General features: G+C 46.0%; 1 protein-coding gene across 2 annotated transcripts in view; it reads left to right on the forward strand.

The window, feature by feature from the left end:
• The window catches only part of LOC135401330 (homeotic protein distal-less-like), a 50,571-nt gene extending 32,857 nt beyond the window's left edge, over window positions 1-17,714 (forward strand). For both annotated transcript variants that reach the window (XM_064633674.1, XM_064633675.1), the window contains one exon: window positions 15,703-17,714. In XM_064633674.1, the coding sequence (XP_064489744.1) occupies window positions 15,703-16,191 (489 nt within the window). In that variant the 3' untranslated portion in view covers window positions 16,192-17,714. The remainder of the gene's footprint in view (window positions 1-15,702) is intronic.
• The last annotated feature ends 7,037 nt before the right edge of the window (window positions 17,715-24,751 follow it).

The following is a 24,751-nucleotide window of genomic DNA, read 5'->3' on the forward strand; positions in this document are numbered from 1 at the left end:
GTGTAACTGCAAGCCGCAGGATACTGAATCACGAGCTCTCACGCGCGCACAGTATATAGTATAGCTGCCTGCTAAACGAAGTTCCGAAAGGCACGCCGTCACCTTCACCCAGACAAGGGGCAGACCTTGACTTTCTTCGAATATGATCGCTTGTGATGCAGGAGGAACAGGCGGAAAGAACAAGAAAGGCGTCCAGAATGTAGTAATAATAACAACAACAACATGAAAAGCCGCTCACGACTTTAGCACGCTCATCAGAGCGGGTGAGCGGTGCACGACTTTTCCCGAAGGTGGAAGATTGGAAGGACAACCTTCATTACTGGAGCTCACGTTTCCTTTCGTGGCAGAAACAGCGGCGGAAGTGGCCAAGACGGCCGATCAAATTCCACAACTGACACAAAACCTTACTCAGTCTTCTTGCTTCTTTCTGTGCATGGGTCTCTCGTGCTGCCCAGTCGGCGGGTGAACCGAGCAGGCTACTCAAGTTCTGAAAGCTTGAACTATAGGACATATAACACCAAAAATAAGGAGCAAACACGAAAGTTTTTGAAGAAATTTAAGGTAATACGAGGGAAAGCAAACCAAAATCAACAACAACAAAAGTCTGCGCATGAAGATGGCGGCCGGATCGATATGTGAAGGCCTATGATACTGTGCCGGTACCTTTGTCGGTATCTGGTCTGATAGCGGATGTGGCACCGGGAGCAATGCCTCTGTGCAGTGGTTCGTTCCCCAAGAAGAGGAATAAAAAAAGTTTAAGAAACTAAAGAAAAAAACAAGGATTTGTTGATATGTGTAATCAACGACAGATATACGATGATGACCACATGAGGCGAGGTGCATCGGGCGTTCGGCGCTGTGGTAAAATATTTCAGGAGCATAGAAGCGCGGACAAAGCGTTTTGACGCATGGTGTCAGCACAAACTAGTGCGGTAGACCGGTGCGGTGATCCATAGAAATCTTGCACACACATGAATTACTTTAATAATTTCATAACATTTTTCACGTGTTCATTCTTCGTGCTGTCATCGCATCATCACTAACCCCACCAACCCGTGGTGGTCTTCAGGCGTACATACCGCTTTAGGGGTACAAGTTAGCTAAGGCAGCTGTCACGGAGTCTCCATGTTATTTCTAACTCGAAGCGAATCCAATCCAATCCAGTCAGGTGTGTATTTCGGTTGTGTTTTCTTCATCTAAGTGTTATGAATGCTGGTCGCTTCTTTTTGGAGTGAAGTGTGCAAGGGGGGAGGGGGTGGAAGAACGTTGCAGGAATTAAATGAAAAGGGTACGTGTTTGTATGACCTGGTCGCATAATTACAATTTATAACATTGCACTCCCAAATATTCGTCTTCGAGCAAACCTAAAGATGATAAATGACCAAAGACGACTCACGCATAGCAGACACACAACTCCGCCAGAGCACCCACGTACAAGAAACTTCTTCTCTTCTGAGTTAAGATATAACAAAGCAAAACTATAACGAGGATGAACCTGACGATGCCCTGAAACTTCGCATCGTTCTCATATAAACCCAATGCCTGCGTGTCCCGACACAATGGCCGCGTGTTTAATAACTGTCTTCTGGCCGCCGAAGCCGCCGCCGCTCCGGAAGCTGAACAAGTCAGCTCTCCTCTCTATCTGTCTTCCTTCAGAGTCCCGACTCCCAGCAAATTAGCCGAGGAAACAACCGTGCAAGATAGAAGTTATTGTTCTTAGCACGTTCCGCGAGGTAATACGGCCAAGCTTCCTTCACGATTATATCTTGACTTGCGCCTCTCTATTTTTCTTTTGAAAAGCCTCGCACTATGCGTCCTTTTCTGAGAGATTTTTTTTATCTAACTACCGAGCAACATTAAAGCGGAAGTTCTCATTAAACCCTCTTTTTTTATCTTTCTCTCTCTCACTGTCTTTCTAGTTCGAGTTCAGCCAAGCGTTGCGCGGTTGTAACAGATGCTCTAGCCTCGCGTGCGTTCGTTCGGGAGACACACAGATGTGGCGCCTCTAGCGGCGGGCATCTGGCACACAAAACAACAACAGCGCCGCGAACCAGAGGTGTGAGCGTGAGACGAGTTTCGGATTCAAACAAAGGTTAACTGGGTTATGACGTCGTTTGTAATTTATCGTCGCGACGTTTCGTAAGGCTGCAATTAAGAAAGAGGTGACAGCTTTGGTCGAGCAGGTTGTGGGAAGTGGTACGACCGGCGTCCTTTCAATGCCTTGTTTCCGTCCAGTGGGTTCGAAACGTGTTTTCATTTTCGTCTGCGAAGACGGCTAGAAACGTTCAACAGAGTGCCCTTTGCATTGGCGCTGTGGTTTCTTTAAAACGAACGCATGTCCCTTAAAAAAAAAAAAAAGAGCAAAAAGGGAGAGACAGAATAGTATGTCCTTTTTGGGGACTGCACGCATTGCCACGATCGTTAGTCCCTTCCGGGGTTAAAGGCTGGGAAGTTGTATGAAGTTCGGGGACTATATGCAGTGCTTGGGAGTAAATGTCAGGGTCAGGGACTAAAATCGGGAGTAATTGCAATCTAAATTACTAGAACCTGTAACTGTTTTTCAATTTACTCCTTTCCTAGAGAGCTGGGTGCCCTCGTTAACTATATTACACGTGCCTGGCGTGGCTAAAACTACGAATTAAAACATTAATGAAATTAAAATTAAGCTAATTAAAACGTATATCCCTCATTTTTCCTTATGATGCATCACTTTTTGTTTAGTTTTTAGTGCATTGAAAGGGCTAGCCCAATTCTCATCCAAGGACTATAAATTTATTTTTAAATTTACTGATCAACTTATCATGACTGCTAATTAGTCTAGTATGTGGCGATATTGCAGGATGAAGGCAGGAAACTAGTGCAACAGGAAATGAAAAAAAAAAAAACTTATTTGCAGTCACTTATTACGCGAAATGTACTCTTGTTGTAAACATAGGCAGTTTGCCACCCACTACCAATATACGCAGACGCGTATTCTGAGCCCTATGTAGGTATGAACAGAGTTGGAACAAGGAGCAGTGGGGGAGAGCCACCTGTGCCCCGTTGCACGTGGGATGCATTTCGTCCACTCCACACGCATGCACGTCAGCCGGAGAATATCGCTCGGGGCAATAAACTTGTAATGTCGCTCCAACTGGGCCTTCCAGTATAAAAACACGGCAATCGTTCAATGTGTTCCGCTGTGCAACCTGACAGTTTGCCAGGTGTTTCTCTACAGAGTAATGTTACCAGAATGGTTTCAGTAGATAAGAGCCATTGTCACGACGTGTCGAATATTACTTAGTTCTGCAGAGTAATAAGATAATTACGGAAAGAGATATGTTGGCAACATAGATAACCCATGATACACACCTGTGTAAGAAGGGTTGCGTCAACCAATGAAAAAGGGCTTTTTTTTTGCGGTTTTTAAGAGAACTTGCTTTACGGAACTGACGTAATGCTGCAGTGCATTAAAATTAAAGAGGAAACAAAAAGAAACACTTCTATTCAAGTTGACATATCTTTTATGGCCTATATCTGTCATTAACGTTTCCACATCTGCAAGAGAAGCACGGAACTTTCTGAAAACATTACGCTACAAATGCATTGCTATTTTTGTATAAGGTGTATCGGACCTGGAACTGTGTACAGTGACGCACTTCGTCAGTCCTTGTATTCGTAGAAATACATTTCTGACTGCAAGTCTACCTGCCGTACCCACCCTTCAGAGAATACATTTTCTAGTTTGTGCATTCATTTTCCGCGGCGTTTTTTGCCGAAGGCTGTCCCCTGGAATGACCTACAAAGCAAGAGCGGCCGCGGTGCGGCCGAACAGGCGGGGTGGCAACCGCAGCGAGAGGGGCCGACCTCTGTGTGCCCAACGCGCGAGGTGCCGTTTTCTTTGTCCTGTTTGTTTTTATCCCAGAGTTACTTCATTTTAGTCTGCCCGTAACTTCCTAGGATCGAGGTCATGCTACCCGCTTTCCCTTGCCATTTTTTTTTCATCTTTCCCCTTCCGACGGCGCAATGAAGAAAAAAACAAGAAGCCCGGCAAAAGGGGAAAAAAAAAACGCTCTTGACGTGCAGTTGAGGTATGTCCGTGAAGTTGAAGATGGTTATCGAAATCCACCATTCATTCTCCGAGCTCCGTGCAGTGTTCAGGGAAGGATGGAGTTTATCTTTTGAAGCGGGAAAGATTTCTGCGGGAGATACATGTACGAGAGAGCTGCGACCGGCCATCGGAGACGGGAACCCCGTGGTTAATGGGGCTCGGGGTGTTGGTCATTGATACGCTGTAATTGTTTGCGGCACGTGAGGTGGTAAATTGAGATTCGTCCTGCGTCACGAGAAGGTGTGAAGCGTCTCGTATATGTTTCGACGTCACGGAGTCGTTAAGACTGTGGTCGGTTCTCGTGGCCGAGATACTGAAGTCGGCAAGGAAGCTTATTCGCCATCGAGGAACATTCTACGGCTGTGTAGACAACACACTGTAAAGGTATTTTTATTCGCGATGTATTAATTTTCGCGAATCGCGCAATCTCTCATTCGCGAAGTTATCGCGAGTATTTAATTTCGCGATTCCGGGGCTCTTTCCTTATTCCGCGGGATAAACGTCAAGCTATACGTTCGCGAGTACAATTTTTCGCGTTCTTTTTAGTGATCGCTAAATTCGCGAAAATTAATACATCGCGAATAAAAATATGTTTACAGTATATGTATGTAATGTATGTATGTATATGTATGTGCGTATGTGCGTGCGAATGTGCGTGTGTGTGCGTGTTACTTTACACAAAGAAGTTAAAGGCGCGAACATCTGTTTCACTTTATCGTGGATGACAGTGCAAACGAAAATGCCGATTTCTAGCCAGTTTTCGTGGTAATGGTCTTCTTTGTAAAATGTAGAACCCAACATCGACACACTTCGGAATGTTCGAGATAGATGACCGTATCAACGGTGTCGAATTGCCACACCACTTGAATCTTCAATATATATATTTTTTTATTTATCAATCTCTGGGACGGAAGAGGGGTGTGGGATATGCAAAAGAAGGTTACGCAGAGGGGCTAGTCATAGAAAAAAATTACGACCTGCTACTGTGCATTCATGAATTGTCAGCTGCTAGCAACCTTTCGGAGATTGCTAACATGCCATGGATAACTGCCATGATATGGCGTGGATAACTTCACAAAAGGATATAAAAATACAGCGATATAGGCAAATGTCATGTCGCCTAGAATAATAAACATGTGGTGTGAAATGCGAATATTATGTCCAAAATCTAAGGGACTCACTCTGTTTTTTTTTCCTCTCTCTCTCTCTCACACACACTCTCTCCTGTGCCGCAGCCGAATGTAGAAACCGCGTTTTCCCCGCTTATGACGCACGCAGACAGTCGTTAATCCCTTCCACTTGTTTTTATTTGCTCATGCGCGTAAGTAACGTAACCGATAAATCCAGCTTCTTTTTTTTGCCCGCACAGGGTCAACTTTGTTATCGCATCTCACATTAGGAGCACATCGTTCATTGCGGATGAAAAATTAATGGCCGATCCTATCGTGCGCTGCTGCAGCGCCGCTGGGTGGTGTCTTGTAAAAGTCTTGTTCATAAATCCGCGCGGCGTGATAATGAAGTTTTGATTCGGGGAAACGCGCCGCGGGGGGAGAGAGAGATGGCCGCAGCATGATGCGTTTCCGCTGTCAGGTTATGTGGGCGATTCGAAAGTAAACAGTGGATTAATCGAGAAAGCATGCGGAAAAAGGGTGTACGTGTAAAGGTACAAAAATGAGTATCTCATTCAATCCATGTCTTACCAGACCATGTTTGATGAACGTGGAAGGAAATGCAGATGGTGCATTCGCAGGGGGACTCAGAAGTGCCACGCTGTTGACAAAAGTGGTCTTTGAAGCGCTGCTGGATCCAGGCGTGAACTCCGTGAGAGGAGAACATTTCAAAGGGCGAGATATTATTATCATGCTGTGCGGCTCTAACCATCATTTGCATCGCTTTAGCCCTCTGGTGTACGCTCGAAGTATTTGGCGTGCGCCATTCACATTATGAATCAGTCAATCGAATCAATCAATCAGCCATTCTGTCGAGGTCCATTTCGTTCTATTCGAACGTGCACTGTAGTTAGTGGTCACGCATGATTTCAGCATTTCGCGTGAAGCAAGTATAATTTCGATCAATGCACTCACTGGTGATGACTTCACTGTTCGCGCGTTATTTTTACGTTAAAATTCTTCACCTACATTATTCTTTTTTCCTTCCCTCGCGCGACGTCCATGCAGGCTGTCACTCTTTCCACAGGCAGATCAATTGGAAACTTGGTTTTCTGACGACTAGCGCCTTGCATTGTGTTGTTCGAATTTACTGCCGCTACCGGCAAAGAATCAATTGAAGCCCTCGAGCGTTTCCTTTTTCTTTCTTCCTTTTTTTTTTTTTTTTTTCGCTTTCTCACCCGGAGAAGAGCGTCGAACTAGCGAGAAAATTGCTTTGGCCCGATCTCGCCGAACAAATGCGCGGCCAGTAGCTGGCAGGAGCAAAGAAGAGAAAAAGGGGCACGATAGAGAAAGAGAAGTCGCGGCAAAAAAGAAGAAGAAATGTGGAAACAATGGCCGAAGAAATGGACGAACAGGAGCTATGAGGAACAGAAGCGACATGTGACAGGGATGGAGGTTGGGGGAAATGACATATTAATTAATAAGCCACGGTTTTACGTTGCGAGGCAGGCGTGATAATGAGTGAGACGACGCCACGGATGATCGTCCTGCGGATTAATTTCGACCAGCTGAGGGCTCGTTAACATTCGTCGAAATATCAGCACGCAACACCTTGTATTGAGTCATCAACCTGCTGGTGTCCTAGGCGTGTGTTCAAGCCCGCAACATTGGGATCTGCTGGTGCACATCAACAACAACAACAACAACTAAATCATGACTATGGCCTGGGGTGATTCACCGCTTGAGAGCAGTACCCTACCCCATTACACGAGAAGCATGAGATGTGACATCAAGCACATCAAGCCACCGCACCAAGATGCAGAAAGCCCGCTTGTAATGCCTCATGAACAACGAGAATTAGCCGAGGCAGGCAACAGACATGGACCACACGAACTCACATTGATTGATTGATTGATTGCATTTATAATGCCTCATCTCACTCCTTCGCCACGATGACATAGTCGTAATGTCGTCTGCGTCTGCCTGAGCCAATCGCCTCAGACAATTTCAAATATAGGCTTTCTCTGGCTGCCAGTAGCTGCTGATGAGGCTGATGGCGGCTATAGCCAGAAAGAGCCACTGAAAGCACGGTCGGGATTGGCAGACTCTTAATGGCTACTGATTGTGGTGGTGGTGGTGACGGTGAAAGGGCTCGCCGTTGTCGGCCTCACATATGTGGGCAACGTCACAACTGACGTCCTGGGGGAATGTACATCCTGGACTGACTTCTAAGGGAACTGTGCCGACATATGTCTGAAAGCGTCTGAGGAACACAGGAAAAACCCCAGACAGCACAGCAGTCACCAGGATTCGAACCCGGGTACCTCCCAGTCTCGACGTAATGGCTACTGAAAGATGGGGGGGGGGGGGGTGCTGAAAGAAGGCATTTAACTTCAAGTTAGCCATTGGCGTTGGCCACGTTTAATCGTCTTCGTCGTCGTCATTATGCGGTCGCGTGTTTTTCGTTTTCCTCCGTTCAGTAAGGAAAAAAGCGCATGGTACCGTAGCCGTGGCAGGTCGTAGAAATTATCTGTCCTTTACCCAACGTGTCGCCAGTGTTGGCAGGTCTCGTCTCGTCTACCCGACGTTATACCCCTGTGGTGCGTACCATAGATGTTTTCAGTTTGGTGCCAAACGACAGCGACGAAGGTTGTCGGCTCATTCCCCCCTGGGGGCGACATTCTTGAAGTGTACAGCATTGATTCTACCAACCTTTAACGGGATCAGTAGACGGACACATGAGCATGAAGGACACAGATAGCAAAATATCTGTTCCTCAAGTTCAAACTAAAAAAAAAAAATCTCTGTTTACGTACACGATCTCCGTATCGCAATTTATTCTTCTTCGTCTTCGTCACCAACTCATGCACCGAATCCGTACAAGGTGGAGGAAGGGAAAAGTAGCATTCAGGACAGATCGCAATATTTAAAAAAAAGAAAAGAAAGGAAGAAAACGTTGGCGTCGTTGTGCGCGTTAGCTTTGCATACATGTAGGTGAGAGGGCTTTTCAATATCGGCAACTGTGATATGAAGCAATAAAAATAAAGCAATACAGCAAGCTGTGAAGTAATAGAGCTACAATCTCAGAACTGTATCTATTCGATAGCCTGAGCCCTCAGTACTCTCGCGTCTCAATTTTCGTTGCGATTGCGCCCACGTTTTTTTTTTTAGAAAATTAAAATTGCTCGCCAAGTACGGCAGCAAAACTACATTGCATGCGCATAACACTGTCTGGAACAAAAGAAGTCGGCTACGTAGCCACCGGGAGCAGCAAGCCAGTCGGGAACGTAGAGAATTGAAAATTACCGGCAACACTGTGTCGAAGTAGCCACCAACTGCGCATTGCTCGGCACGTACGGCGGCAAAACTACATTGCAAGCGCATAACACTGTGTCTGAAACAAAAGAAGTCGGCTACGTAGCCATCAGGAGCAGCAAGCCAGTCCGGAACATAGATCACTGTTGCTTGACGAATTGGGGATTACTTCCCACCAGACATCGCACCGAGCCGTTTTACCGCAATTTTTGTAGCAAACTAAAAATATTTCGCGTTCCTTGTCACTTGTATAATTTGTTGCGCTGGGTTTACAAGCAACAAGCTGTTAAACTATAGGCCGGCACCATACCCCTACGGTACCTTTAAAACTTCCGCTCACGTTAAAGAACCGTTACTATGGGGTGAATTGAACTACATAAGCGTACTGGAGTAGCCGGCCCTAGAGTTGGGCCAACATCTCCATATTTTTCTTTGTTTTACCAACCAACCAACCAGATCTACAGACCGAGTGTATAGGCGTAACTCACTATAACTGTCCCCTTCCAATGTAAAATCCCAAACTGTTGTAAGGCATAGAACCCACGGACCTATACTCCTTCTACACTATTCTGCTACTATACCCTATTCTATACCTCTATCGTTCGCGGTAAACGCTCTAGACGAAGCCGAACGCTCGCACGTACAGCTTGTTGACACCTTTATCGTTCCCCCTCTTAACAGAACTATTTACACATGCAGCTGGATGTAGTCACGCATTTCGCTTTTGGAAAGCTGACATCGCGTGACAGGTCGTAGAAATTATCTATCCTTCATCCTGAAAGGAAAAACTGTGGAAGAGATTGCAAAGCATGATGCCCTGGTAATCTCTTCTTGAAAGCACCACGGACGACACAGCGGGAACTAGAACCTGCTGGGAGGGACGTGTCTATTGGGATGGACAAGAGTGCCAGAGGGAGCTTGACTTCTTTTGTTGTGGTGTCGGAGGTACGCAGTCAAGAGACTACAACCAAGTGGACATCGCATTCACTGTGTGTGCTCTTGCTGAAAAGACGCTGTGGGAACAGGGCTTATCGAGATGCAAACTCCACGGTTGAAGTGCATCGCTTCGGGATCGTCGGGGAAGGCTGCCCGAAAATACCAAGTAGTTCGGGAAGAGCAGGGAAAGCACACGCGCTGGCTTACGCGAACTCGCCGTGCTGTAGCTACGTGCGCGTTTATGTGAGAGGGTGTGAATTCTTCATCGGTAGAAGCAGTTATAGGACGATGTGACTTTTGCACTATACAATTGATGAACATCTTACGCATGTTGAAGAATGAGGCAAATTATACATGGTATGTAAGCCTTGTGCTCCAGAGTACTTAGAGTTCCAGTGGATCAATTAATGTATATGCTCATAAAGACTAATTCAATTCAGTTAAGTGCTACATTTGTTCTGCTTGGGTGAGGGATCAAACATTGTGGCATTCTAGACCATGCTGTAAGACGAGCACTTATGACTTACATGAAGTGAGCCGACGTGCGGTATGTGGGGAGATTGGGCTGCTGTCGGAAATAAAAGGCGAGTGAGCTGACTGGTTGTCAGGCCCAGTCCCCCACGTTCCTAATTTTTCTCACACTGTCACTCTGTTGTGTGGTCCACTATTGTCTCCGTCACCCAAACAGCGGTAGAGGGGCCCCCTCATCAGACATCCGGACCTTCCTGACCCTTCCCTCGTGCTACAGAATGCGACGACTTGTCAGTCCCTGGTAGTCTTCTTTAATTGTCAACACAGAACTATAGTAGAGATGGATTTTGTAGATATTAGGTGGTACCGATAATATGGTACAGAGAAGGGGCTGTATTATGTCACATGTATACGCTCTGCTGGTCTTTATTTACTTATATCGTGCAACGAAACTATTGCCAGAGAAATGATTCGTGGCCTATTCATACTTCAAAGTATACCTGATTGATTCTGTCTCATAATTTCTGCGTTTGGTATCAATATATCAGAAGCGGATTATATTATCTTCGGTTGTATATCTTTTTTGATTTTGCGCCGTTCATCTTCATCACTTCACTGATCCTCCTCGCTTCCTCACAGTCATCTCTTGTATTTTTGTTGTTGCTCATTACTTCAAGAATGGGTTATTAGATGGCGGTATACCCCCTGTATTTCTTGCGCATCATCACCGCTATTGTGCATGCATGCAGTTCGAACTGAATGGCGTAAGAGAAAAAGTCAGGAAATTTTTGCACTTTCTCCTCCTTATATAGTTGCCCCGTGTTAGTTGGAACTCGTTTTATCAGGCTCTCCTTCCTGTTATCGCCCTTCTCTCTTCCTGGAGGCTTTAGGTTGCGGTTTATTGTTTCACAGCTGAGGACACTTGCATAGGTTATCCGTGTGGAACTCCTCCCACGTCTTCAAGATGGGCGTTGGACACTGGGATACTCTTGATCGATGCTCGTGGGGCCACCCGACGGTAGAAACCCCGGCGAGGTGATCCATTTTCCCAAGGAAAGAGAGAGAGGGCAAAAAAACGTAGTTTCCCTGATGCATATGCGATACGACGGCTGCTGGCGTAGTTAGACGACGGTGCCTCATATCCATACTCTCGGAGTATTTTATACCCCGGAGGGAACTGAGCTCCTGCACATCTGCATCTATACCCTGTTCCCGTGAACAAAGAAAACGTAAGTAGGGAAAGACGAGTACTTGCCCAAGTAAGCTAGGTAGTTAAGGTACTATTTCGGGTGGCTTAATTAGTAAGCTCTTGTCGGTGGTTGTCCATTTCTAGTTAGAGCTGTCCTATATAGCATATGGCAATATGTACGTATAGCTTTTCTGTGTAGCTCGCAGCTGATGAAATTTTTGCAAGTTCCCTTTAGCAAGTTGCGTAAGGAAGCTTATGTACGGCGCATATCAGGAAACGTTTAAATTAATGTACACGTTAATTTAAAATTCACAATATCGAAAATTGGCACTATAGGCTCACTTGTTATGAATATTATCGCCGCCAGTCGTAGAACACCCCGTCATCATTCATCACCCATGCCGTTGTTGTTGTCATTGCCTCATACTCGCTAGCACCGCAAGCCAGATGGGGAGCACTGTATACAACCGAGCATAAAAATCATGACCAAACCATAATAAAAACCATCATAAAAGTCCCTTACATACGGCGTGAGCCATGGACGCAGAGCATAAATTGTACCTATCTCCACACGTCATTAAATGAAAAGAAAAAAAATCCCTGCGATGCTAATCGCATTTTCTGCGCCAAATCGCAAATGTCAATGACTTCTGCACTATTTCCCCGGCAATTTGAGAGGAATAATTGCGCATTGCTCCCACAACAACTGCGGGTCCATTCCCCATGCCGACTGTGCGACGTGGAGCTTTGATGGCTCTGCGCACACGTCGATACCGTCTCCCACATATGAAAGGTTTCATATCCATTTCAGTCATGTCTGAGCGAAGCTAATTGCTAGCCTTGTATTACCCATGCACCACCAACCTGCATGCGTATTCGTTTGTAACGTCTGACTGGATCCGTCGGCAGCACTGCATGCGCTTACTAAGACCCAGCACCTCTGCACCTCGGAGGGCAAATGGGCTGTTGTAGCTGGATACGCTTTCGCCGTGGTCGAGCATGGGGTCGGAATTCACAATGGATACCCACATTACCATGAGTGATGAACGGTGGAGTGCTCCGGCATTCGTAACGTGGCACGAGTCGAGCTAATAATTGTGCAGTTCCGTCTGCCCATTCGTTTGTGGACGCTTGACACATACTGATATCGATGCATGCGGCTCATTGGTGAGGTTGGCCGACAATTAGTAAATTAAGCCTGGGACGTCTGTCTGTCTGTCTGGCCTGGTCACTTAGTCTATATGGCGTTTATTGGTGCGGATTTGGCCATCTACGTGAAAAAATAACTGGTCATGTGGAGATATTTTAAGGTTGGAACATATGTTGTAACTACCAGCTTGAGTAATGTATCTTGTTGGGCGTAAATATACGGCTACGAAAGTTTACACACCTCTGAACGGCAGGAGTTTCTGTAGCTGGCGGTTGCTATTACGGTTTGAGTTGTGAGTCGGGAACTATATAGACTCGTATCACTCTGTCCTGGGTTCCTAGTCACACTAGTCACACTGTTCATAGCGTGATGATGATGATGATGATGATGATGACAGCGAAAAAAAATCTTCATCGTTAATGCGGCAGAAAATATGGTGCTACACGTGGCTCATTAATCTGAGCATCAACGGGTTGGCAACTTGCGCACGCACGTGTGGTATACGTACAATCGGTTGCCATTCAAGCATCAGAATGATGTCATCGGTTGACATAACATTGATGCAGGGCAGGCCAGTCAGCGGCGTGTAATTTCCCAATTAGAGCAGGACAACCCATGTATACTTTCCATGTTCCACTTTGAGACGTCAAGGACTGTCTCAGGCGGCGTCTCGTCCGTTCTAGATGCGGGCTAAGAGGAATTACGCCATTGCCTCGGGGCCAGTGCGTTCTTTCTTCTTTTTCTCTCTGCTTTCATACGTTGATCGAACCTCTATATTATCACGTGGTGCAATCTGGATAGCCGTTCCTCATACGCAACTACAGGGCTTCGGGTCTTCCGTGGGGAAGTCGATGCATGCGTGGATGCTGAGATTGCTGTGGGCTTGGCTTCCGGTCATCCTGTTCGTACGGTGCACTCTGTATTATTGTAATGGCGATTCTTGTTTGTGCCATGCAATGTCCTGATATTTTGGGACAACCATTGAAGCAAGTGAATTGCCATGTTTTGGCTTCTCCGCGTAGGTGCAGGAATTGAACAAATCTTATTATACAGGCTGTAAGGATCCGCTGCTTCGTGAAGGTCTTGTGTTATCCTGACCTGCGCTTTCTCACTGTGTACTTCGCCAAAGTACAAGTCGCACAAGTTACTTTCTGGAAGACGCATTCTGTTTCTATAGTTGTTTGAACGACAAATCCACTAATTAGTCACTGGTGTCAACTTATATTTCGTTTCTTATCTGTTACTTTTTCTCCAACAAGAAACATTTGATGATGATGTGCACAAGAAAGAAAAAAAGCTGTGAGGACGTGAGTTGGAACTGGTCACCAGTGTACCTCTGCTCTATTGCGACTAAGGAAATTGAATATGAAAAATAAATTTAAAATAAATGAAAAACGACAAAAATCGCCATTCGAGATGTTGCCATTGCCTGACTACTTGAAGCCTTCCATGGTGTCTTCACGCAAGGAACATCTTGTTCGAGGCAAAGAAAGCTTGTGCAATTTATTACTCTGCACGATTTTGAAATTTTATCATCCAATACCCGTCCATTTGTACGAATACAAATTAAAAAACCTATGAAAGTCTGACACCAGCAAGCAAGGAGGCATTGCTCTCTCCTCGGATGAGCATCCATTCGGTTCATCGCACCACCACCATGTCCATATCAGAAGAGAAGGATTTTTCTCTCTCTCTTCTCGCTACAGATACTCCAGACATCCGACAAGACTGCCCGATGTCCAGCTTCTACTTTCACAGCTATCCTGAAAGCCATCCCACATCGTGGAACGCTTTGAGGGAATGCGTCCGATTGTTCTAGAAACCATCACATCTAGATACGTTTCACCTGCTGCTGCTGCAGCGGAAGAAGCACCATCCCTGAAAGCATATAACGAGACATGGCAGATGATGCTTAGTGTTTCTGCTGCGCCTTTTTTTTTTTCTTTATTGTTGCGTTTTTTGTACTAAGCCATGAAGAGTATGCGGAGAAATCGCAGTGCATGTTGATGACCGTGCACCATTTGGCTTTTTTGTTCGTTTGTTGATCTCTCTTCCTGATCGTGATCTGGCTGCCCCTGTGGCGTTCTTGTCTTCATGGGCGTTGCAGGCATCTCGCTGGCTGTCGGCACCGGGAAAGAAGTGTCTGCATGTGCAGCGCTGCTTCGTGTATGACGGACGGACGCCGGCGATCCGCGTACTCGCGGAATCCACGCCTTCTTCTGCCAACAACTCTCTTCTTTTTTTCATGCTGTTGCGTGCTCTGGCTTTCTTCTTTGTTTCCTTGCCCCTCGTCTTGGACCTTGTCGTGGGCTCTGTCTGTTTCGAGTGAAGGAATTGCGAAAGCAAGGACGCGATCCTATTGTGTTGCCGATGGAAGAAGTATGTATATAAAAACGTGAAGGTTCAGGAAAGTGACGTACGTAGTTTGCCTCGCGGTAGACGATTTTTTTCTTTATCTTGTTTTCGTTGCAGTCAAGGACGTTTTTGGTTCAGCGTAGAAAATGATTTTTAGCGGCGCAGAAGAAATGTGTTTGGTGTAAATACACCATCCAATTCGGATCTCTTTTATTTGAAATAGATTTCGTGGTTGATGACCAATGTTGACCAATGTTGGCGCAACGATTTTGATATTGTCCGTTTTCTAGGATGTTACGGGTCATGACACTTTCACGTCGAGCACAACGTCAATGATTTATTTCGCTTTTGTCGTTTGTTTCCCTTCTGTTTACTTCGTTGTCGGAATATTGGAGACGTTATATTTGATGGAACTGCAACAAACGAACCGGACCTATCCAACCACGTTCTTTAGCTAATCTCAAGCTTCATGCTTTTATAGCTTCACATTCCAGTGCGTTGCGAAGAATTATAAAGCTAATATAACAACGTTATGCACTGGGACATTTTTCCCATCTTATTAATCAGTGATTTTTGGGACGTAGTCCATGAACCCTATATTAAACATTGCACACCACCGCAAAAATTCGGATGGTTATTACACTAACTCCTCCCTGGTGATTATGCTGTGGTACGCGGGCAAGGAATGTTATCAGTGATCCGCAGCTTACGTCGTCAGATTTTTTTTTTTTTTTCTTGTTCCCATCATGATGTTTGCACTGAACCTCATTTCCGCACACTCTGATGCGATACTAAGTACAACCTCATAGTACTTCAAATATCTCGTAACTTTGCCATTCTTAATCGTGCCGGATGAACCTTTAAGAAAAAAAGAGGAGAAGTTGTTCCCTGCAGGATGGGACCTGGTATCCCCTACAAAAAACCACTCATAAACGAAAGAAAACAGAGTTACGGAAACAATTAAAATGCAGAGCGTATAGGTCAGTTTTTCCTCTTTTATGCTGGAGGTGGGAGCTGTGTCATGGGGCTGGTTTCAATAAGATTTCGGAAGGACGTTATTCTAAATATTTCGCTCTTGTCCTTTCAGGTCAAGATCTGGTTCCAGAACCGACGGTCAAAATACAAGAAGATGCTCAAGGCTCAGCAGCAGGGTGGCGGCGGAGCGCCCCCAACTCCGGGTAGCGGTAACGGAGGCGCCAACGGAGGCAGCGGAGGCGGCGCTGGGACGCCTCGGACGCCCACACAGCCGCCACACACCCCTAACCCGGCGCCAGGAACTCCCGGACCACCGTCGTTGGGTCCTCCGGCTTCTGCGGGCACGCCGCAGTCGCCCAGTGAACCGTCACCCGGCCCTCAAAGTCCACCGATGCCCAACCACCATCATCCGCACCCCCATCAGCATCACCAGCACATGCCTCCAGGCACGGCGACAAGTCTCACGCCGCCAGCCATGTCGCCACCACTCAACACTTGGGACATGCATCCTGCTAAAGCGGTCGCCATGTCAGGTTATATGCCGCAGTACACGTGGTACCACCAAGCGGACCCTTCTATGAACCAACAGATTCTCACCTAGCGGTGGTTTTCTAAAGCGGCTTCACGTGTATAGGTGGTGTTTAAAAGGTTGAACTCATTGCGTGATTTGAACTCCGGGACTCCGGGGCTAAGCGACCGCCGTGGAGGACTGTGGTCTCAAGCTTCGTTCAAACTGTGATCTCTCTCGTATATCTTGTGGCCCGTTGTTCGCCGAGTGGTGCTGTGCCGTTCTCTCGAGTGGTGTTCGATAGTGTGGTTTTGAGGAGCTGCCTCAATGCACAGCTTCGCGCTCGCCAGAAATCACATTGTACGGTCTTTCGCCAATGGAGACCTTGGAAGGTACCTGGAATTTGTTCGGAAAGTAGCGTTCCAAACGCTTGCCGCAACTGCAGTCTTAGATAGATTGCAATTTTATTACATATTGGACTACCTCAATCTTTTGAAGCCAAGCGGTTGCATCCTGATTACCATTTCCTTTCTCTACAGAAGAAAATGCCGACCTAAAGCAAACTTGAAAGAAAAAAGGAATGTCATCATGGGCATGCTACGGTATGAGCTCATCAGCTCATCTTTCTACGCTTATTTCTTTTTCCATTTCCTTCGTTATCTTTCACTATAAGTGCTATAGAGTGGCGGGCATCCTTGTTGGTGAACTCTACATCTCCACGTTTTTCTTGCTCTCTTTTGTTTCCCCCAATACAATACAATACTGTATGAGCTCAAGTACAGCACAAACTATTTATTAACTAGAACGCTGCCATCAAGCGCCAAAATCAATAAAAAAAACATGAATTAATATCTCGATGAGTGGGTATTTACAGTCGAAAAAGAAAAACAGAAAAATCACCTGGCATAACTATGAGAGAAACTTAATGTACCTATTTATTTATATTTCGCGCCACTCGATTCATTGCGTGTGTCGCAAATAATGTCTCTCCGCGTCATCACTGCCCTTCTTAGTGAGACCAAGCGTTGACAGGAAAGCTTTAAAGGGGCAGTCCACGAGCGCCTTGACCACGCCACCTGTCGTCGAATACCATACACATCCTCCTCTTGCTAACCCTCCCCTTTCCCTACACGCTTTTGCGTTACTTGGTATTCTGACGTAGAGTCCTGCTGTATACTCCCTTCATCTCGGTACTGCTAGCAGTACCGAGCTTCCAAATGCTGTTGTTTCCTTTTTTTTTTTTTTTTTACAAAGCCACGGAAGAATTTCCCGCCAGCATGCGGCGTGGCAAGGATGCTCCGGGGCTGTGCCTTTAAGTGGCGTTATTTAAGTAATGTAACATGTGTAGAGAAGGAAAGGCTGAACTTACCGCTGCCACGTGTGCCTGGGCCACAGATTGTACATATTCGCACACGTGCAAAAGCATCATGTCATCTGTAAAATGAGATTTATGAACATGAGAAGAGACGTTCATTAAAGTTGTACAGGCGTGAAGTCGAGAACATTCCTTGTCGATGTTCTCTCTGAGTGGCGTTCCATGTGTCCGATGGTGTATATTATTTTGAAGGCGTCTTCAAATAAACGTATCTTATGGTTGTACAGAACCAGAAAAGTGAGACAAACTGCCTCGTGTGTTGTTTCCTTCCTATAAACTGCCATGCTGGAATTCGTTTCTGGATAAACGATATTCGCTCCTTCAGAGCGATGTACTCTGGAGCATGAGTTACAGGTACGATAAAGCGGTGGATTCACAATCTCAGAAAATGTGTCTGATAATCAGAGCCTTACACTTACGTCGCTTTTCTCTTTTCTTTTTTGTCCCAATCGCGCTCGTAGTTTGAGAAAATTAAAACGGGAAGCTTCGGGCAACACTGTCGAAGTTTTCGCATTGTTCATGAAGTTCGGTGGCAAAACTAAGCTGCGTGCGCATAACACTGGGTCAAAAACGAAATGGTCGGCTATATACGTATAGCCATCAGGAGCAGCAAATCATTCTCTGGAACATAGATGACTGTCGCAATTGAAGAGAAAAAGGAATGCAGCCGTTATAATTGAAAAACGTGATGATTGGAGCATGGTCACAAACAGACAGCGTAATCTTCGTTAGCACAAGCAATGATCACACATCGATGCACTTCAGGACTACAAACACTATAGCTATCTTTGGGCGCGAGCACAAAGGCAAACGTAAAACAAAAGTGAACAACAATCGCCAAAAATTCCCTTCCTCTCTTCCCAAGACTAAGTGTCTTGTCAGCCGAAATACTCGAACACCTTTAGACATGATAAGAAACGCGAGTTGCCCAGACAAAAACACCGACAATGTTTGTACGGACAATATAGCGGCAGGCCGACTCAGACACCTCGAAATTTCTGTCCGGCGAATACTACTACATCTTGCAGACGACAAGCATCGCAGCGGCGTCCCGTCCACCTGTCGAACCTGGAGCGGAAAGATGGCTGCACTTCTTGTTCTTCTTATACACAAGGACGCTGTGGGGACGACAGGTGTGTTCCTTTCGACCGGAAAGACAGCGCCACTTTATTTGTTCGTTTTCATTCTCAGCTACTTCCTCTCTTTGTCCTCAAAGAAAGGGAAGCAGAATATGATTTATTAGACCCGCGATGTTTTCTGAGTGCACGCGATCGCTAAATTAAGGACAAAATTTTACCGTCAGTCTCGTGCGTGTACCAAGACTACCAAGAAGCTTGATGACCATTACGATGCTGCTGGTGGAGCATGCGAGAGTATTTTGTTGCGAGTTAGTGGAGCGTGCATGGCGACATATAGGGTTGCTATAGCACATATACTCGAACAATGATTTCGAGATGTGACGCGCCACTTTACTATTGAATTGTCTTACGCATGTATCAGAGCTACACTCTAAGAAAAAAAGGGTGTGAAAAGACGGTAACTTCTATAGTTACCACCTAGGGTCAACATGGCGTCTGATAACGGGTGTAAAAGAGTGGTAAAAGCAATTATCATATATCCAAATGTCCACAAAAAGGCGTACACCCCCCTTACTCACTGAATCAGAAGCGATAACGCTATAATTCGTGTCAATGTTTGGCGGACAACGTGCTATGCGGTGAAGTTCTGTTTTGAGAGTGAAGTAGCAAGTAGAACTTCGCAACCCTTTAGCCACAGCATATGCGACAACAGTTACCTCATAAGAGGTGCAACTGCTCCACCCTTTTTTTCTGAGAGTGTAGATTTGTACAAGTGGCCCTTTTTTGTGGATGCCAGTGTCCCAGAGTGGAAAGAGGATGAAAAGGTAAGAAGGGCGTCAACAGAATGGTAACAAAAAGGTGAAGTTTCTCAAAAATGGTTGTTTATGTGGAGTGAGGGACAAAGAGGATGCAGAAGATGTGAAAGTGCAGGGGAGGCGCAAATAAAGTTAAGATCGTTCCAGCTCGTCCTGTACTCGGAAGGGAAGCCAAGGGCAAGTTGCTCGAGCAAGAACATGCACTATAGGGTTGGGCTTACCGGGTAGCCCGAGCAAGGCTTGGCGCGCGGACAGAACCGGGCTCGGGATTCACTTTGTCGGGCCTCCACCGGGTTCGGGCCTGTGTTACGCCACTATTAGTTAGCCACGGTTACCTTTTATGGGCATCTGCTCAGTAGTTGACGGGTAGAGCCCGACCCGGGATGCCGAGAGAGCCATCGGGCTCGGGATGGACCCGGGTCTGGTATGGAGTCATCGGGCTTGGTACGGGTCTAAGAATGCGGCTCGTTCGAGTTTTCGAGTTGCTCAAGTCCGACTGAAGGCTTCATTTATGCAGAGTGGAATGCGGAATTAAAGGTAACGGAAAGATATGTGGGCCCCGGAACAATGTACATCTTCAGCGCTCGGCTTCGAGTCTAATAGGCTACCGAGCAATCTTGCGAGTTTATCAGCATGATGCACTGCTAATGTTCTATAATAGCACTACTTTTTCTCTCTCTTTTTTCTTTCATGCCAAGCGCGGTTGCGTATAAAAGCACAGCCGCGGCAGTATGCACAGCTATATACTCGATGAAGTTACGTCTACAGATATCGCGCCTAAAGACACGGGACATATGCAGACATCATGTATTAGCTAACGTGCGCGTGCTCCAACCTAAAGGGTTCAGTGTGTCGGCAAAGTCGACTTCGGCGTGCTGGTGGAAGATAGAGAGCTAAATTAACGTCTCGTGTATCGATCTATCATTCAAATCGCAATCATCCCTCCTATATCGGTGCCGTCTAAATGAGGCACCGGTACAGAGGCAAGTGGCACAGTTTGAATATACTATACAGAAGTATTTCACTGTGTACAGCAGGCGTTAGTGCAGATATAGCTCAACCATGCAGCTTATGCTCATGCTCAAGCTCATGCAGATTATGATGTTGATTATGATGTCCACACATCTGTCCTTGCTGCGCCTGCGATATAGAGAGGCACGTACGCCAGTAGAGACGAGGGTTGCGGAATGGGGCCACCAATTCCATTCCAATTCCATTTGTGATAATTCCATTCCTTTCAATTCCTCGGAATGAAAAGCTACGGCCAATTCCCACTCCTGGAATGGGCTTGGCAACCCCATTCCATTCCGTTAATTCCATCAATAAAGGAACCGGTAACCGTACGGCTAGCCAAGCAGCCACCGGGGCGCCCGGACCATTCCATTCCAATTCCATTCCTGCGTAAAACTGCCTACTTCCATTCCCATTCCATTCCAATTGCATTCCGAGCTGTGATAAATCTGGAATCATACCGGGATCATTTCAACTCCGCAACCCTGGTAGAGACTCTGGCGCAGCAGTTTATCCAGAATCGCAAACATTACAGCTATGTCGTAAAGAAAAAAAAAATTGGGGGCATCGCCAAAAATTGGGGGGGGGGGATCTGGAGAAATCACTGCTCTGCTGCGCCTTCTGTGAAAAAACATCGACAATGTTTGTACGGACAATATAGCGGCAGGCCGACTAAGACACCCCGAAGTTTCTGTCCGGCGAATACTATACTACATCTTGCAGACGACAAGCGTTTATGCTTCATCAAGGACAAATTATGCTTCATCATATAAGATTGCATCAACCGATTGCATGTCGGCATATCGATCAAAGTGTGATATGCTGGGACGTTATACTACGCGATATCAATAAGTATTCCAAGAGGCTCCGACACGAGCCTCTATTGGCCAATACAATACACTAGAGAAACGTTAACTTGAAAAAAACTGTTAATAAAATGGCAGTTACGTCAGTAATCTACCAAAGTAACGGAACGTTAAAACAAACGTCACGCCCTGTTGGGGTAACTTTTATGTCGTATTTACTCCAGCCTTGACTTTTGGGTGTTTCACACTCTAAATGCGTCAAACCGATACCCAAAGTGACGATGGAATTCCCATGGCTTTACACACGACGCAGCTTTTACTCCGTCCCTCCACTACACACCATACCCGCATGGCTTCCTATAGAAACACGCGATGCTGCTCTTTGGAACACCTCCTTTAGCACCTCTTACACGGAGCGGCATGTTGTTATTAATTTGTATGGGATATGCACACGTCAACAATGATCGGTGTACCTACAAAGCGAGCGCGCAGGGAGAGCCAATTTAAATGTGGGTATACAGTCCCCGAACGTCAGCCTGCCGTACATTCGCGGTGATCCGCTTGCAGTCTATCAATGTTAATTGAGCGTGTCGGCGTGTGTTTCCGATGTTGTAGAGACAAGTATCTAGATATGTATCACTGCGTGACGGCCACCCACCCACAGTTCCCCGAAGCCGCTTTCAGTCATGGAGCTTCATTCATTCAGGACGTCAAAGATGTGTCACATGGGCGTCATAAAATATAGATTAAATTTAATCATTGCACACTGTGTAAGAAAGAAAAATATGCTGTATCCTGGCATCGTGCCGAACAAGATTAAATGCGGTATCTAATGTATTGCCGTCACGTGGCCATATCACGTGATCACTTCACGTGGTGGTTGGCCCTATAAAGCCACGGACGGACCTACACTGTGGTTGTCCCTGTCAAAGGTATAGCTTTAATATGAGGTTTTCATATGTCACTTCGAGACAGACTGAGGAGGGTCAAGGAAATAAGAGCGCAGAGCCTCCATCTCAGGGAGTGAATTCCCGCAGTCAGATTCGACTGCCACCTCAGTGCATAGGCTCATGCCGCCAAGGAGGACCACTGGGCTTTTATTTTATGCTGTGTCGGACAGCAACTGAGTGCTTGACATTGTCCAATCTAGCAAGGCATCACAGGAAATGTCGGGGGTTGTCTCATCTCTCACATCATCCGTTCCCTCATAATACGTTCGCTGCTCTGGTCAGGGTCGCATTATATAGCTCCAATTCCGCGACAGAATCTTCCGCTGCCGATAAAATATTCTGCTACGGAAGCTGGCATTCAGCATGAATCGCGGATAAAGAGTAAATGTAAACGAGAAGTCTGTGTGAACGGGCTAACTTATACCTTTACCACGCAAACGCCTCCGCGACACTGTACGCTGCGCGCGGCCTCTTGGCATCATCGTCTGAAGCGCGCGCAGACTTGCAGCATTCCCCTTCCAGTTCTGACGAAGAGGCGGGGATCTGACGCTGTTCCAGACCACAGAACGAAATCCGTATCGCCAGCCAGCTATATAATGAAGTAACACTACACCTCGCCTCCAGAGTCGGTAACGGGAGACACCCCGCTGTTGCATATCTTATTATTTGTTCCTCCCCGCGGAGTTGGTTAGCATTCGCTTCAGGCCGATAGTTGTAACTGGGTGTTGGTGTTGCCAGTCTTGTCCGTGAGTTACGCACAATGTAGGTCTTTTCTTTCTTTTGTTTTCCTTTTTGATGTGCGTAAAATGCTGTGAAGTAGAGACGGTATTTATGCGGCTCGTGTGATGGTTGTGAGCACAAGGCTAAGAATGCGTGTGACAGCGTTTATTTTGGTCTGAGGGAAAATATGAACAGGACGTAACAAGATCGACGAAGCGTCAGCGCTGTCCTCGAATTTAACTCTTCTAATTTTGCTGGCATTGTCTCATTGACAGTTGTCTCACTGTCACTTTTTCTTCTTGGCCTGTCCTTTCATTTTCTTCCCAGCCACACTAAGACAGATTTATCTCTCGAATACGGACCAAAACAAAGTACTACGTATTTCCTATGGGGGGAAGTTTGCGTGCATGGAAAGGAGGATGTAATATGTAGTATAACTAATGGCAGAGTATCGACTCAACTTCATCGATCACTGCGAAAGATGATCAAGACAGAGAGCAACTCGCGTCACCGCTTCTCCTTTTCGGTCTGAGATCCTTCTTTCTGCCTTTACCTCTAGTGATTGATTGATTGATTGATTGATTGGTAAGAGAAAAAAATGAAGATGTGACACATAACAGATAATGTGACTTAGCAATTAGCATCGCTCAGGTTTGATTTCTGATGATGATGATGATGATAGGAAAAAAAAAAAAGGAGATTTCTGTATATCGTATACCTGCTGCGTTGTCGCAGGACATGAAATAGTAGTGATAACATATAGTTGTGCTATACAGTTCTATACTTGCGATATTTGTGAAGAAAGAACCGTTTCGTCGATTACTTTCATTTGGAGCACATGAAACGTGCTCACATATTACAAAGCACATTAAGCATATACGCTACGTACTTACCTTCTGTCTCATCCACACCTTGAATTAGTTTATTCAGCGCGAAACATACAGTGGCAGAAAGTGGGAAACGTGCACCGTAACGGGAAGAGACAGTGAACACACTCCGGTCTCTTACGTTCCCTCAAAGACTTTGGGCCTATATGTGCTCAGTACCCATATGCCATTCCCATAATCAACTATACCTCTGCCCGATATTCCCGTTGGACTTTGACTAATGCGAGTGGACCTATGCTTCAAAGTAAGGACATAGAAATTATTACACTAAGCCTTCTCTTACGTTATTTGTGCATGCTATACTGTTACAATGCTTGAAGCTCTTTCTATTTGCACCCTATATCAACATCATAGCACCTATGCAAGGAGCGCTGCCCCAGATTTACAAAACAGCGTCCGGAGAGTACCTGTGTGAGGTACTTATATGCGCACCTAAATGATGTGTGAAAGTATCTGTGTGACTTGCCCATAATCATACACATATAAGACGTATATATGTCAAACTTGCACGACTCAAGATGAAATAATTTTCCTCTGAGACTATATCACGTGTCATCTCATCCTATATCCATCCCCAGGGAAGCCTCTTCCATTGAAGAACTGCGGGCCGTCTTAAATTCCGCCATTTTTACGGTAGCGTGACTTTGAACCGACTCATTATGCCGTTGCATGATAGCTGCTCTCCCTGCATGAGGTACCATAACAACTCTAATCACCACCATAGAGCATTTCCCCTTCCCCCCCTCCCCCCACGGCGTGTATTATACCGCGGGGGCCAATACAAGACTCACAAAATGATGGTGATTACGTGTCTCCCAGCTCACTTATATATCGGTCAGGAGCCCTTCTATGATGATTCGGGATTATTATGAAGGCCTGTCAAACAAAATGCCAAGCATTGGCAGGATGAGCGACGGAAAAGCCGTCATTAGGCGTACTTTTATATGTTAATTAGACGTGCGGCTCGCCGATTGGTGGGATTGGGCTCGATTGTGTGATTGCTCGTTGAT

This window comes from Ornithodoros turicata, chromosome 7 (genome assembly GCF_037126465.1).
Source record: "Ornithodoros turicata isolate Travis chromosome 7, ASM3712646v1, whole genome shotgun sequence".
Classification (NCBI taxonomy): Eukaryota; Metazoa; Arthropoda; class Arachnida; order Ixodida; family Argasidae; genus Ornithodoros; species Ornithodoros turicata.